The sequence below is a fragment of the Sorex araneus genome, chromosome 1 (genome assembly GCF_027595985.1).
Source record: "Sorex araneus isolate mSorAra2 chromosome 1, mSorAra2.pri, whole genome shotgun sequence".
Taxonomy (NCBI): domain Eukaryota; kingdom Metazoa; phylum Chordata; class Mammalia; order Eulipotyphla; family Soricidae; genus Sorex; species Sorex araneus.
This window is the reverse complement of record NC_073302.1, coordinates 284,296,854-284,311,780: the sequence shown is the minus strand read 5'-3', so window position 1 is coordinate 284,311,780 and position 14,927 is coordinate 284,296,854. Positions and strand designations below refer to the sequence as shown.

At 39.2% G+C, this 14,927-nt stretch overlaps 1 protein-coding gene across 3 annotated transcripts in view; it reads right to left on the bottom strand.

Moving 5' to 3' along the window:
* Positions 1–14,927, bottom strand: part of GPC5 (glypican 5) — a 1,500,378-nt gene that overhangs the window by 1,443,042 nt on the left and 42,409 nt on the right. For all 3 annotated transcript variants that reach the window (XM_055146010.1, XM_055145996.1, XM_055146005.1), the window contains exon 2: positions 5,083–5,244. In XM_055146010.1, the coding sequence (XP_055001985.1) occupies positions 5,083–5,244 (162 nt within the window). The remainder of the gene's footprint in view (positions 1–5,082; positions 5,245–14,927) is intronic.

Genomic DNA, 14,927 nt, shown 5'->3' with positions numbered 1-14,927 from the left:
GGTAGGATGTTCGCCTTTCAAGCAGCCGACCCATGTTCGATTCCTCTGGCCCTCTTGGAGAGCCCGGCAAGCTACCAAGAGTATAGAGCCCGCACGGCAGAGCCTGGCAAGTTACCCATGGCATATTGGATATGCCAAAAACAGTAACAATAAGTCTCACAATGAGAGATGTTACTGGTGCCCGCTCGAACAAATCGATGAGCAACGGGATGACAGTGACAGATATTTGGTTTTGGGATATTCCCCACATTTTATTCAAAGCAGGAATGTATTTTTATTAAGTTAACAAATTTTAATCCATGAAGCAAACTTATAATCAATGAATAAATATTTAAGTAGTTAAAAGAAATCTGGACCAAAACTGTTAAATCTTCACTTTCTAAATATTATCATTCAGACTTCTGTCATAATATACATTTAAATGCATTGCTATATGAAATATTCACTCAATATTAATAAACATTTCAATGCATGTGTGTAATGTGTATAGTAACTTCCAGAATAAAGACTTAGAGAGGATCTGGGGCCTAAAATAATTAAGATACAATAAAGACTTAGAATCTGCCAAATAGTTTTAAAATGTGAGCTAAAGATCAGAAAAATAGGGAAACATCTATTTCTAGGGAAAGATACCACTTCTTAATGTTAACTTTCAATTGTTTTACACAAAACACGGCATTCTCCAAATTATTCATTTTTATAATTTTTAAAGTGATGCTGAAATTCAGTACACTTTTCAATTAAAATCTTTACTGTCATATTTGGGCTGAAGCGATAGTGCAGCAGGTAGGGCATTCGCCTTGCACGTGGCCGACCTGGGTTCGATTCCTCCACCCCTCTTGGAGAGTCCGGCAAGCTACCAAGAGTATCTTGCTCACATGGCAGAGCCTGGCAAGCTACCCGTAGCATATTCAATATGCCAAAAACAGTAACAACAAGTCTTACAACGAAGACATTACTGTTGCCCGCTCGAGCAAATCGATGAGCAATGGCATGACAGTGTCAGTGACAGTGACTGTCATATTTGACTAAGTATTAAAATCTGAAGAAATTGAAAGAGAGGTAAGAGTTGCTTTTTATATGACACATTCTGTCAGTTCTTTCTGTTTTTTTCATAAGTCATGCCAAACTTCACAAAGTCTATTTAAAATATTATATATATATATATATATATATATATATGTTTTGGCACACCCAATGGTGCTCAGGGCTTTCTCCTAGCTCGGTGCTCAGAGATCACTCCTGGTGGTTCCTAGTGGGCCATCGGAGGTGCCAGGGATCACACCAGCATAGGCTGTGTAGAAGACAAGCATCATTCCCACTGTACTAACTCTCTGGCCCTCCCAAAATATTTGTACGGCAGGCAAAAAACACACTCATAGTACAATGGGTGATTTGAAACACACTCTTACCTTACTGATGACTGTTCCACTTTATACAAAAGCATTAAACTCCTGAAAGTGAAGAAGAGTATCACATCCCTGAAACTGAAGAATTTATTGTCTGCACTGTGCTAAAGCCAGCGTTCTCTGTAGACAGCACTGCTGATTTATGAAACGACACAGACACAGGGCTGGCAGCCTGTTTTCCTTCTGTCTTGCAAGGTTCTGTGTGCGTGACCACCCTTAGACTCTAGGGAAATCCAGGTCACAATTAGGGACCTTTCCAATAACCCTGTTTGACTGTCCTGTTTATTTTAATGAAATCTGAAGATAAGTAAAATCATCTTCTTAAGAGGAAGTAAAAGAGAACAATGAAGTCTTCCAATGAGCTAATTCCAGCCCTTCCCTGGCACATAGAAAAACTTCTCATCTTCTCACACCAGTGACCACTGCTGCGTTTTCTATCACTGGGCAATTCCAACCTCCCAGCATCCAGCTCACACAAGTGTGGGGACTCAATCCACAGCACCATGTGATCACCCCCAACAGCAAGGGGGGCGAAACACAGGCTTCCAGTGACACTCAAGAGACAGGAGACCACCATATTAGGTCCAAGCCCCTCGTATTTAATCAGCCATCAGACCACTTTTTAAAAGGTTAGTATTGTTGATGTAGGAAATGCAGCTAATGAAAATCAAAGAACAAAACACAGTAAATCCACTTACATCATTTGAGACATCAATTGATTTCCCGATTAAATTTCTCTCAAGCCGACTGAAGTTGCCAATAAAATGTGTTGGCTTCTTTATTCTCAGACGCAATAAAATTTTAAATAGTTTTTTTAGATATTTTGATTGCACAGACACTAGATGCAAGATGTTTTACTTATTGATAAGCCAATTCAGTTATGATATAGCAAATGTGATGTTTCAAATTGCTTTTAGTGTAAGAGGACAAGACTGCAGCTACTTACTCTACTCATTAAATGAAAAGTAAGTGTTCTTCCGGTAAAGACTTTGTTCCACTAAAGTTAGCATCTAGGTAACTCTCTTCTAAACATGTCCTTTTAAAAAAAAAAAAAATTATTTATTTATTTATTTTTTATTGAATCACCTGCCTTTTTCACGGTTCTTAAGTAAAATGACAGTGGAAGGGAAGAAAATTACAGTTTATTACGGCAATTCATATATAAGAAAGGTTCTACCTCTACAAAGCACATGCAATTAAACAGAAAATAACAAAAAGTGAACACCGGTAAAGACAACCTATAGTCACTACTTAATCAGAAGCAAGCTTTTGGTAACTTCAACAAAACTTTTCAGCATCCTAAACTCATGCTGACAATCTAAATTTTTTAGGTTTTATAATTTTCCAATCATCTGAACTTAATGTTCTCAATATTGATCAATTTATTCAAAACTATACTAAAACTCTGCTGCTGTATCTGAAACCAGATGAAAATGCTCGGCTAATTTTTTTCAGAAGTTAGTGTTAGTTAATGTTAACACTTTCTTTTTACCCCACAGCTAACATTGCTGTACAAAAAGAAAGAAAGAAAAAAATAGATTCTATTTGTTGTCATTGTCATGATCTTCAGTCACATATCCTTGGAGGGATTTCCTTTGGTAACAATCAAAGGTGAGAAATTGTAATGAAGTTATCATATTCAAAAATCTTCATTGCTTTTCTCGAAATCAAGATGGTGCTTAGTCTTCGGTAAGAACCTAGCTCACATTTTCAAATGCACAATGATCCTCAATTCTAAGCATAATTCTCTGTTCTGGTCAAAATCCTCGACTCACTGATCCCTTTTATGTAAATGCACATTCCTTATTGGACCTGCTTTCATTTTCTTGAGAAGAAATTAGATCGTTTCTGTGGGTGATAAAAGTCTTCATTCGGTTCAAGTAATTCATTGTTGTTTAAAAGGCATGCTTTTCTCCAACAATTTCACATAAATAAATTCCATAACAATCTTTTATTTCTAAAGCATCTTTAAAAACTGCTGAGTTAATGGCATGTTAAAATGCTACCAAAAAATAAATAAAACACCTATACATTACAGACTAGATTTTAAATCATACAAAGCTGAATCCTGATTTATTTAGCAATTACTTTTAAACATTAATCAGCTTTAGTATTTAGTTATAAATGTACACAAATAATATTATTTAAATATGTTGGCATTGCTATACTTATTATAAAAGAATACCAATAGGGTTAAATTTTGCATTTAATAATAGCAATAGATTTGTTTGAAGAGCAGTGTAACCTATATATTTATATTTTATATACTGACTATATATTGTCAGTCTAATCATACAGAGAATAGCTAATGCTTTGCTAAAGGAAAATAAATTAAGATACTTTATAATCATAGTATATAATTTTATAGAGGAGATGACTAAAATAACAAAAAATCTATTTTCCAATGTGTGTAGTAATTTCATAACCCATTAATTTTATTTCTAAACATATTGCTTGAATTAAGATTGAATTCTACTTCTAGCTGACCCTTAAACAGCCAATATCTCCTAGTTTACTATTTATCAGACTGATCTGCCCTTTGATTAATCATACTGATGTTATGAAAGCCACATGGAGCTGAGGGGGTGGATAATAAAATTATTTATTCAATTCATATTTCCAACAAATTTATATTTAAACAGTTAGACAGCAATGAGATTTCATGCAATAGAAGATTTCAATCAAACCCAATGGTGATATTCATTCACCCTGAAGTAAGACTTTGGATCAGAATACTGGGAGGCCAAGATACATCCCCTAGAAGGTTATAAATTTTCAAGGACCATTTCACTAATATAATAGGTTCCCCCCAATACTTCTCTGTTATGAAAAGAGATGAAAGTGAAACCAGAGTAATACTATAGCAGAGAGGGCACATGGCAGGAATCCCAAGTGGTATTTCGTGCACGGCCAGGAGGAATTCCTGAGTGCAGAGTCAGGAGTAACCTGAGTACAGTAGGATGTCAAACAAAAACCAAAAAAAAAAAAAAAAAATGGGAACTGTTTCAGGGGGAAAAAAACAAACCACAAATAAGACTGGAGACAAGTATTCTTAGTGAAACAAAAGGGGAAGTCAAAGCCCCTGGAAAAGAAAAGTGGGGAGGAAAGACGAAAGAAGGGTCACTTTGATAGTGGGCTGGCTTGTGCAGCGTGGGTGGTTGGGTGGGTGTCTGAGTCTTGGACACCAAAGAGGTAGCTCTGTCCTGATGACCAAAAGGCCCTTTTGTAAAGGTCTACCTCAAAACTACATCCTGCCAGTTCAACTCAACATAGAAAATCCAGGATGACCCCAGAAACAATTTTTTTTTTTTTTGCTTTTTGGGTCACACCCGGCAATGCACAGGGGTTACTCCTGGCTCATGCACTCAGGAATTACTCCTGGCGGTGCTCGGGGGACCATATGGGATGCTGGGAATCAAACCCGGGTCGGCCGCGTGCAAGGCAAACGCCCTACCCGCTGTGCTATTGCTCCAGTCCCTTTTTCTTTTTTTCCAGAAACAAATTTTGAAGGCTAGGAAAGGCTTCAAACTTGATTTCACACCAGAATAATATAGCATCCCTCCAGCCCCCTTTAAAAAAAAAAAAAAAGACCAATCAAGCGTGCCAGGACAAGGAGAAGAGGCAAACTGCATGCTAGGGCTTGGCGCTGGGCTCTGACACCCGGCACACCTACCTTGAAAGGCAGCCGCGTTCCGAGAGATGAGGAACTTCAGGGCCGAGCTGGACGCCTGCAGCGCCTGCTGCATATCCCGGCGAGCAGCGACCTGGTAGCGCTCCTCCGTCTTCCTGGTGCAACACGCTGGCTCTTTGGCTATGCAAACCTGCAGTTCGGGTCCTGGAACACGAAAACGCTTTTGAGAATACAATACCTGGTGCATTCTGGAAATGTTCTACATTCCCCGGCAGGTGTGCAGTACACTAAGAACGGATTTACTGCATCCTCCCCCTGACCCCCTTGCAGAGAGAGAACCCAATTGGCCGTCTTCCAGAAGGTTTCCTGAAAATAGATCGGGCTGCCCCCTTCACCCACGGGCAATGTCTCCTCAGCACCGCTGCCCTCCACTGCAGTTCATTCCTTTAGCTAAGAGCTGGGCAGCAAGGTAGTGATGGAGATGACCCCCCACCCCTCACCCCGGTCCTGTGGCTCTGAGCACCCCAGCCCCTGTGGCCACTGGGCACAGCCAGAAGAGGGTGGAGCATGAGGCTCTCGTGGGCCAGTGGTAGAAGAATCAGGCTCTGAGAAGGCAGCCAGCCTCCCTGACAGAGGAGATTCAGTTACTGAAAGGAAAAGGAAAAGGTCCGCAAGGCAAGTGGCAAGAAGCGGGTCCCCCAGGGAGGGTCTCACCGTGGGCTTGGACAGAGGTGTGTGCTGCAGTGTGTCGTCATAAATTCTTTCGTGGCATCAAAACAAAGAAGGAAATGACAAGATCTGGCACGTTCAAGGTGGCATGGTCCAAAGAAAGAAGAGAAAGCGCATCCTTGGGCCAGTGATGTAGCACGGGGTTTAAGTGGCTCGTCTTGTAAGCACCACCTCAGTACAATCCCCAGCACTGCATATGGTCCCCAGTGCCCACCAGGAGTGATTCCTGAGCACAGAGTCCGGAGTAGCCCCAAACAAACAAAAACGTATTGATTAAACTACATATCCCCAGTGACGAAACACAATCTTCTCAAGCATTCATTCTTTGCTTAATAACTTACAAAATTTACAACAGAATATTATGTATGTCCACTCAACATGCTAATTATTAACTAAGAAACAGACTAAACCATAGAAGGGTCTATGAACTATCCCACGGTGTGGAGTTATGTCAGAAAAAAAAATTTTTTATTTTATTAATTCAAGTTATTGAAGTAAATTATTTGAAGACCATATGCCACAGGTAAGTATGTGGGCTACAAACAAATCTTTTTGAGGAACAGAAATGAAATTTTGTATTCACACAAAAGCAAATATGTTGTCAGAATTCCTCAGTTTGTTGTAGAATAGCAATTAACAGTAGTCAACATATGCTGGATGGATACTCCTATGGGTCTAGTCTCAGTACCTAATTCAGATCATAACTTTGCTTTTTAGAGACAATTCTTACCACTAGAATCTTATTTTATAACTATATCCAAAACGCAAGAAATTCTTAGCTATTACATGAACACAGTAACTGTGATATTTTAAAAATTCTAGTATGATTCATTGGCCCCATCCTAAGCAGGATTTTGTTTTATTTTTTTAATCACTGTGAGATACAGTTACAGAGCTTTCATGATTGAATTTCAGTCATACAATGATCAAACACCCATCCCTCCATCAGTGTCCATTTTCCACCACCAATGTCCCCAGTATCCGTCCAGACACTCCCACCCCACCGCACCCGCTACCTCTATGCTAGACAATTTCCTTCTTTCTCTATCTCTCTCTCTCTACTTTTGGGTAATACGGTTTGCAATACAGATACCGAGAGGCCATCGTGTTTGGTCCTTTGTCTACTTTCAGCACACATCTTCCACCCCAGCGATCCCTTCAACTATCACTAACTTAGTGATCCCTTCTCCATTCCAACTGCCTTCTCCCCCAGCCCTTGAGGCAGGCTTCCAACCATGGAGCAATACTCCGGGCCTTGTCTCCATTGTCCGTCCTAAGCAAGGTTCTGACACAAATGTCCTTACACTTAACAGAGATGCTCAGAACTACAGGGAAGAGACATGGAGCGTGAAAGGTACTTAAACACACACCCTGAGCATCCAGAGACTGGATGAGTGCATGCCTTGCCTACTTAAGGTACTAATCATGACCCCAGCACTGTTGAGGGTGACCACTGACACCAAAAGCACGCAACACACCACCACAAATATAGCATTCCACCCCACCCCCAATACTAAAATCCCAACACAGTTATTTTATTTTATTCTTTGGTTTAGAGGTGACACCCAGCAGTGCTCAGAGCCACTCCTGGTTCTATTGCTCAGAGATCACTTCTGGTGCAGGACTTAGGGTATTCTCTGGGGTTCTGGGAATCAAATCCCATCAGGTATCTGCGTGGCAAATGCCTTCCCTGTACTGTTTATCCAGCTCAAACACATCGTACTTTAATAAAATGAACTTAAAAGTCGGGCTGGAGAGTAGTACAGTTGCTTGTCTTGCATGCGGCCAACCCCCTTCAATTTCCTATTACTCCATATAGCCCACCAAACACTTCAGGAGTGATCTTGAGTGCAGGCCCTGAGCATTGTTGGGTGTGACCCCCAAACAAACAGAAATAAATAAATAAAATTCTGCATTTTGGCATTATAGGGTGAGCCCCAAGGCATCCCCCAGGTTTTATGTAAATCTCAAGACAAATTCCCTAACATGATTGAAAGCAATGCAGTTTCCCCATTGTTGTTTAAGAATACAAATATGGGGTGGGAGGGAAATGACAAGAATTGGAATCACAAGCTTTGGTGCCCCCACCAGGTGGCATCAGCTGTTGGCCTGAGTAGTACCACATTCTCAAGCTCAGGGCCTCACACCAACTCTTGGCCTGTTGAGTTCTGGTCCCTAAACACTGTTGGGAGCAACACACACACACACACACACACACACACACACACACACACACACACACACACACACACACTGCTCCCCGCTGCCTCCTGACACAAACACACAGACAAATAATACAGATAATAGTTCTGGCCCTGGCAAAACAATTCCTACATTAGCTCTTCACTGAACAGTTTTAGATCAAAAATAAAATAATGTACATGCATGCTCTCACATTGTGTATCTGTGGGTCGGTGTGTCTGTGTCTGTCCATCTCTTCTCTCTCTCTCTCTCTCTCTCTCTCTCTCTCTTTCTGTGTCATACACACACACAAACACACACACAGAAGTCACTTTTCAAATTCCTACTTTCCAACACAGAATCTGCCTCAGGTCTCATGGTGCTAAAAGTTTGTTTTGAGTGACATGAAAGCATTTGAAGTCACTCTGAGCTTCCTGCCAACACAGGACACCACAATTTCTAACACTTTGGCTTTCATTTGTTTAAATCAGACAAATAACAAATGAAAGCATTTGAGTACTTCACAAAGGGTGAGAAGAATAAAGTATATGTGTCACAGTAGGTAACATTTTGGCAACGGCTTTCCCTTTATCTTGCCTGGAGTTATACAAAAACAAATTCTATTTCAACAGTAAAATTGATTGGAGGGAAAAAAAACAAAGCTATCTTCTCAGCTTTACTCCTAAATGGAAGAATTGAGAAATTAGAGTTCAGAGGGAAAATAAACATAATAGATATTGTGGAAAAGAATCAGCAAATAAACACTAAAGTATATAAATACAGAATGGTGAATAAATGGGGAATAAAAATAATAACAACAATAATCATAATAATAGATCATTGTAAATATCCCTAGAATTTAACTCTCTAACATGTTATTGCTAAGCCACACGACTATTCATGGAGTAGAAGAACCCTGAGTTGTGATCATTCCTGCCTTCTTTCCTGCTAGGATTCAGCTCAAGAAACACGGAACCTCTTTCCTTCACACCATGGCTTTATTTCAGTTCCTTGTTTTCACTAAGTTCCTTCTACCCACATCAGTCCAGGACATGCTTGTCCTACATGTGGTCACACAAACAGAACACAAATATACACCATCACCGAATCTATTCCTATCTCTTTCCCATGACATTTGAAATCAGTCTTCTGCAGGAACCAGCCTTCTATGCTCAGCCAATTCTCCTCTCTGTCTCGTGTCCTGGAGGACTTGACACTCATCATTGCACTGAGCAGGACTGCAACGTTTTACTCCATAATGTGTTTACTAGCCAGTCTCCTCAGTAATAATACTCAAAGTCGGAGAATTTAGCAGCAAAATTCTTGCTTTCAATTCTATCTAAGCTGTCCAGAACAATGCAAAAAGCCAGAAAAAAAAAGCCTCATTTGTATTTCTTAAGCCAATAGCTGTGAATGTACATGAATGCTCATCATTTTATGTAATCCTCCCATTAGTCCTATGATATAGGTGCCATTACTGCCACCTTCTTTCATATGAAGATACAGAGACATAAAAAGTTCTGTAGAGTAGCTAGTGTCATTTACCTACTACATACTGTGACTGCTGGACTAGAGCTGTTACTGACTGGATTTCAGGGGAGGTCCAAAGACCACATGGCCTCCCACCAACGAGCTGGTCAGACTTCTTTGTCAAAACCCTGAGTGAATGACTTGAGACTCTTCCTGTGCCTGGAGTGAGCAGATATCATTGGGCTACACTAGCACATGACCGGGACAAATGGAGACATTACTGGTGCCAGCTTGAGCAAATCAAAGATCAACGGTATGACAAGTGATACAAGTGATGCTATGAAGTGATTCAGTAGGTGGTTGGAGCCATGCAGAGTGATCTCCAAGTTCTCTTCACCTTCACTCTACAATAATCTCAAAGCTATGAAGGGTGTATCTGCAGATATAAGTGACTATTCGAGATTCTAGTGTTGAAATAAGTCATCTATTCCCATAAGTTATAACAAAATAAATTTCAGGCTTGGAACAATCATGATTTTATAACAATAACTAAATCAGCAAAACCATCAAGTGGTAGACTTTTTGTCTTTTTGCACACTTTTTTTTCATGGCAGAAAATACATTCATAGAAATATGGTACAAACCCCTTTGACTGCTATCATAAACATAATGCAGGAAATGCCATATCTCAGCAATGCTGTCCAAGCAGAGATAGTAATGTAGGATACTTAGAACAAACATATTCTCTGATTTAAATAAAGATCTACACATCTACACTGATTAATCCAGACTTCCATTTAGAATCTTGGAAGTAGGTAATGATATACTACAACAAAATGCTAGAACAAGTAAGGACTATAATTCAAAGATTTTGTTATATCTAATTGGCACAAAATTTTCTTCAGTATCACCTACAGGAGATGCTAAAGTAACTTGGAGTTTGGGGGTCCCAGTGAAAATGGAAAGGACTTGAGAAAAAAATGATATCCTTACTTCCAGCTTCCTTCCAACACTATATATATTCCTTCTATATATCTTTTATGTAGGTATATCTATATGTGGATATACATATATCTACATGCCTATATACCCTTCCAGATTACTTCTAAAATTATATCTATAGGGAAAGGGTCATATTTTGCCCACAGTATTAGCACTAAGAAGATAATAAGATGCTTGCTCATAAAGATTCCATTCTACTGTTCACATTGTAAATACATAAAACATCGTGACAAAGTCAGAAGAAACCTAGATATTACATGGTAACAAGACACACTGTAAAAACAACAACAATAACGACAGCAACAACAACAACAAGATTCAGAGGCTAGCTTCTAAGAACAGGTTTTAACAGAGATTCTATGAAACAGAAAGCCCAGGAATAGCAATTGTGTGTTTGAATAATAAAATCAGACTCCACAAGAGTTAAAATGCCAAAAAGAAATTAAATTAAAAATAAAATAGTAGGCAACTTAATGAGGAGGCTTTCAACCAAAAAGGGGGTCAGGGGAGATTCACCCTGAAACAACAGTATGTCTTACATGTTCTTCCTCCAGTATAAATAATTTTTACAGGCCTCTACCTTCTTGAGCATTTTTTTAAAATATGTTAAAATAAATACACTGCAGGGCATTTTGGAAAGTTGGTGCAAGAAGCAGTGAAGATTTCACTATTGCCAAAATTCAGAAATACAACCCATCTAAATATGGGTCATCTTCTCAAGCTTAAAAATAAAGAGCAAATACAGACAACCCAGCACTCAAGCCTCAGAGCAACGGACACTACAAAGAAGGTAGAATGAATCCATGGAATAGTGGCTGAAGGAACTGAGCATGGTGGAACCCCAAACAGTCAACTAGAACTGGCAGGAAAGCAGAGTAAACAGGAGTAGCAGACGGAGCATAAGGAGTCACCCTTCTGATTAGGGACCTGTGGATACAGGGTAGAAGGGAATGAGTAAGAGGGAGCAATCCAGATCTCCATCAGCTCTCCACAAAGCCCCAGGAGACTGATTCCCAAGACAAAACTCCACACAAAAGAAAACCATCCAGAAATGACATCAAAATTCAACAGAAGTGGGCTCCAAGGATATTGTAGAAGGCTAGATCAAAGCAGGAAGGAAGGAGACCTAGCTAACGTTAGAAAACATCAGCTACATTTTCAGCACTAGGGCAGAAAGAGAAAAGGAAGTTAATTTGGAAAGACTATTCTGAAGTTCTTCTCAACTAAACGTTGGGGGGAAAAAATAGCTTCTGATAAAATATACAACTAAGAAGACAGGGGTCAACTCTCACATGAAGTTATTATAATGAAAAAGAAAATAAAGAACAGAGTCACATCTCCACAAAGACAGTATGCCAGAAAGACAAACTCCTTCCCCCAAAGTAAGTGTAGCCACACGCTTTCAAAGCCATCCCATTGTGACACAAAACATAAAAAGAACAGCACAATTCAGAATTAGGAAATAGTCAGACAAAATGATAATACTCTGGGAAGAATTAAAGATGAAAGAAAAAAATTCTGGAGTGAACTAGAAGGAACTGAGGAGTGAATCGACATAAAGGTAATGCGTTAAGAGGAAGAAAATCTGGGGGAAAAGAAATTTTTTTTTAAGCTCAAAAGGAATGGGGCATTCTAGAAATGCGAATAGACAGTGGTACAGTGTTTTGAGAGTGTTGGTTGTAATGAAAGTGCACTAACTTTGTATATCAAACCACAGATGACTACTTGTAAATCATGTAAGACACAGAGAAAGTCCAAAAGAATTCACTTTAAATGATTAGAGTTAATAAACCAATAGAATAAAGTTGCAGACAAAATCAGCATACAAGACTCATTCACTGGGTCAGGGAGCTACCTCAAAAGGCTAGTGTGCATGCTTTTTTTTTTTTTTTTTTTTTTTTTTGCTTTTTGGGTCACACCTGGGGATGCACAGGGATTACTCCTGGCTCTGCACTCAGGAATTACTCCTGGCGGTGCTCAGGGGACCATATGGGATGCTGGGAATCGAACCCGGGTCGGCTGCGTGCAAGACAAATGCCCTACCCGCTGTGCTATCGCTCCAGCCCCGTAATGTGCATGCTTTGATATGAGAGGCAAGGTTAGATCTCTGGTACTGCATGGTCCCCCAGTAATAGAGCAGCCCCAGAATACTAGAGCACGTGGCCCCAAAACATAGTTGTGCTTTGATATGCAAGCAAAAAGCTGCAAAACAATCAAGAAAACAATTACTTTTGCAATTTCATCTGAAGATAATGAATGAGTACTAAAGTTACAGTTCAAATGGTTGAATTATATCTGTGTATATACTTTACATGTGTGTTATCATACATTATATATTTATTATTTAGGCATCTTTTTTATATATGTCACAGTCCATCACAGAGGGGCGGAGAAATCGAACCCCGGTCAGCCACGTGCAAGGCAAACACCCTACCTTGGAATAGATGTCTACAATGGGATTTTGAAGGTGTACAAGATACAGTGATTAATGATAATCCTTAAACATTTTAATCCTTAAACATTTTATATGAGAAACTGGTCACATAAGTAGTAAATTATCAGAAAAAGAAACAGGAAGGGAAGAGCACTTTTGCAAAGAGAAAAACAGAAATCGAGTTTTTAATTGAGAAAATGCAGGAGACATCCAATTGGAGATGGCCATATTTAAATATGTAAATATGCAAATATTGACACTGGAAAAAACTGTCTGAAATCCAGATAGGAGGTAAATTTAGAAGTTTAAAACACAAACTGATATTAAATAGTGAGGGCTTTAGTAAGGTAATCGAAGGGAACACTTTGGCTCATAAAATATAGAGTTTTTCAATCTCAGCATTATTGCCACCTGAGAATAATTATTTTCTATCTTCTTGTGGCAGAATTTGCTGTACATGGTGAAATATTTAGCAGTATTCCTAAACAATTCCCATTCTGTACCAGTGGTGAAAAACAAGCATTGCTAAACCTCCTCTCCCGTCTTAATTACTTCTTGGGTGAGATCAGTGGCATGACAATGAGAATTGTAGAGAGTACGCCTCTCCAAGGACCCTGAGGAGCGAGACGGGACAAAAGCGGAGGTAAAATCCAGTGTGGAGTCTTGAGGCATCCGAGGAAGGAAGAGATCAGGGAAAGTATCTTTTGCTCAAGATGCTTGTCTAGAATCTGTTCGGCGTGATAGAGCGCCGAGTAGGGAGCCTGCCTTGCACGCAGTCAACCTGGGTTCTATCCTCAGTATCCCATTTGGTCCCCAGAACCGCCAGAGTAATTACTGAGTGCAAAGCCAGGGGTAAACCCTCAGGGTCACTGGGTGGAACCCAAGAAGAAGAAGAAAAAAAAAAAGTCTGGAATATTCTGGGCTACCATTGGAGCTGTTTCTGGTCTCTAAGTAAATAGCAGTGACAGGAGCAATCACATTGCATTTGCGATTCTATTCATTATAAGGAAATATTTATAAGGTCAGTTTCACTGAAAGCTGTTACGCTAAAACCCGTTTAACAGTTTAAACCTCATTCCCTTCTAACTTGCACCAGCCCTGACTAAAAGAACTGCCTAATAGACCATAATATCTCCCTGCATCCTGGCGCTTTCCTGAGCATTTGCTACCGTGTACTTAATTGGCTTGTTTTAATTTATTTTTTTTCCTCTCCCAAGACTACACGTTCCAATAAGGTAAAAAACCACCATTGCCTTGTTCCCGTATTATATAAAACAACGTTGCGCCTGGAACAATCATCGGTGAAATATGAATCCCCTCCTCAGCCTCCTTCCCTGCACATATATATTTTGCGAAGAGAAAACTCAGAAAGCACTTTCTGGATTAAATTAATGACAGCTTTAAATATAGACCCAGGATGAGCATATTGCTGATATTAGAAAATGGTTTGATGAACCACTGAAAGAGTACTTGTGAATATTTTATTTATATTTTTTATGAACGCTCCTCATAATAATGTATAACTGTAATTTATCACAGCAATTTACAAATTCATCAATTTTTCTTTGATGGAATACTAGCATTATCCTACAAAAGCTTGTGTGATGGCATTTTAACATTTTACTGAAATCATTTTTAGAATATTTATTAATTTTTTTGGCTGTGACATGTTTCTGTGGTTCTGGATTCAATTAAAAAAAAGCAACCTCTGACAATATAAATATTTAGAAAAGTAGTGCTAACTACTATTGACAGGAACAATAGCAATGCCTTTCTTCCCTCAGATATTTAATGTTATCATTGATTCTTCAACTGAGGATAGCAGGACTTGTTGTTTGTTTTCCCCAGCCCTACCTGGAAACTCATATATTTAAATTCTTATTTTATAACCAGATATAACATTTTTTCCGACAAAAGTATATACGCTATGTCCATGAAATAGAGAAAATGGATGTAAAATAGAATTAATTTTTCTCACGTCTAAAAACAATAATTGGGACTCAACATTACCAAATGACATTCTGGCCAGCTCAGGATACAAAAGGTTTAAGTACTTGTATTCATTTATGCA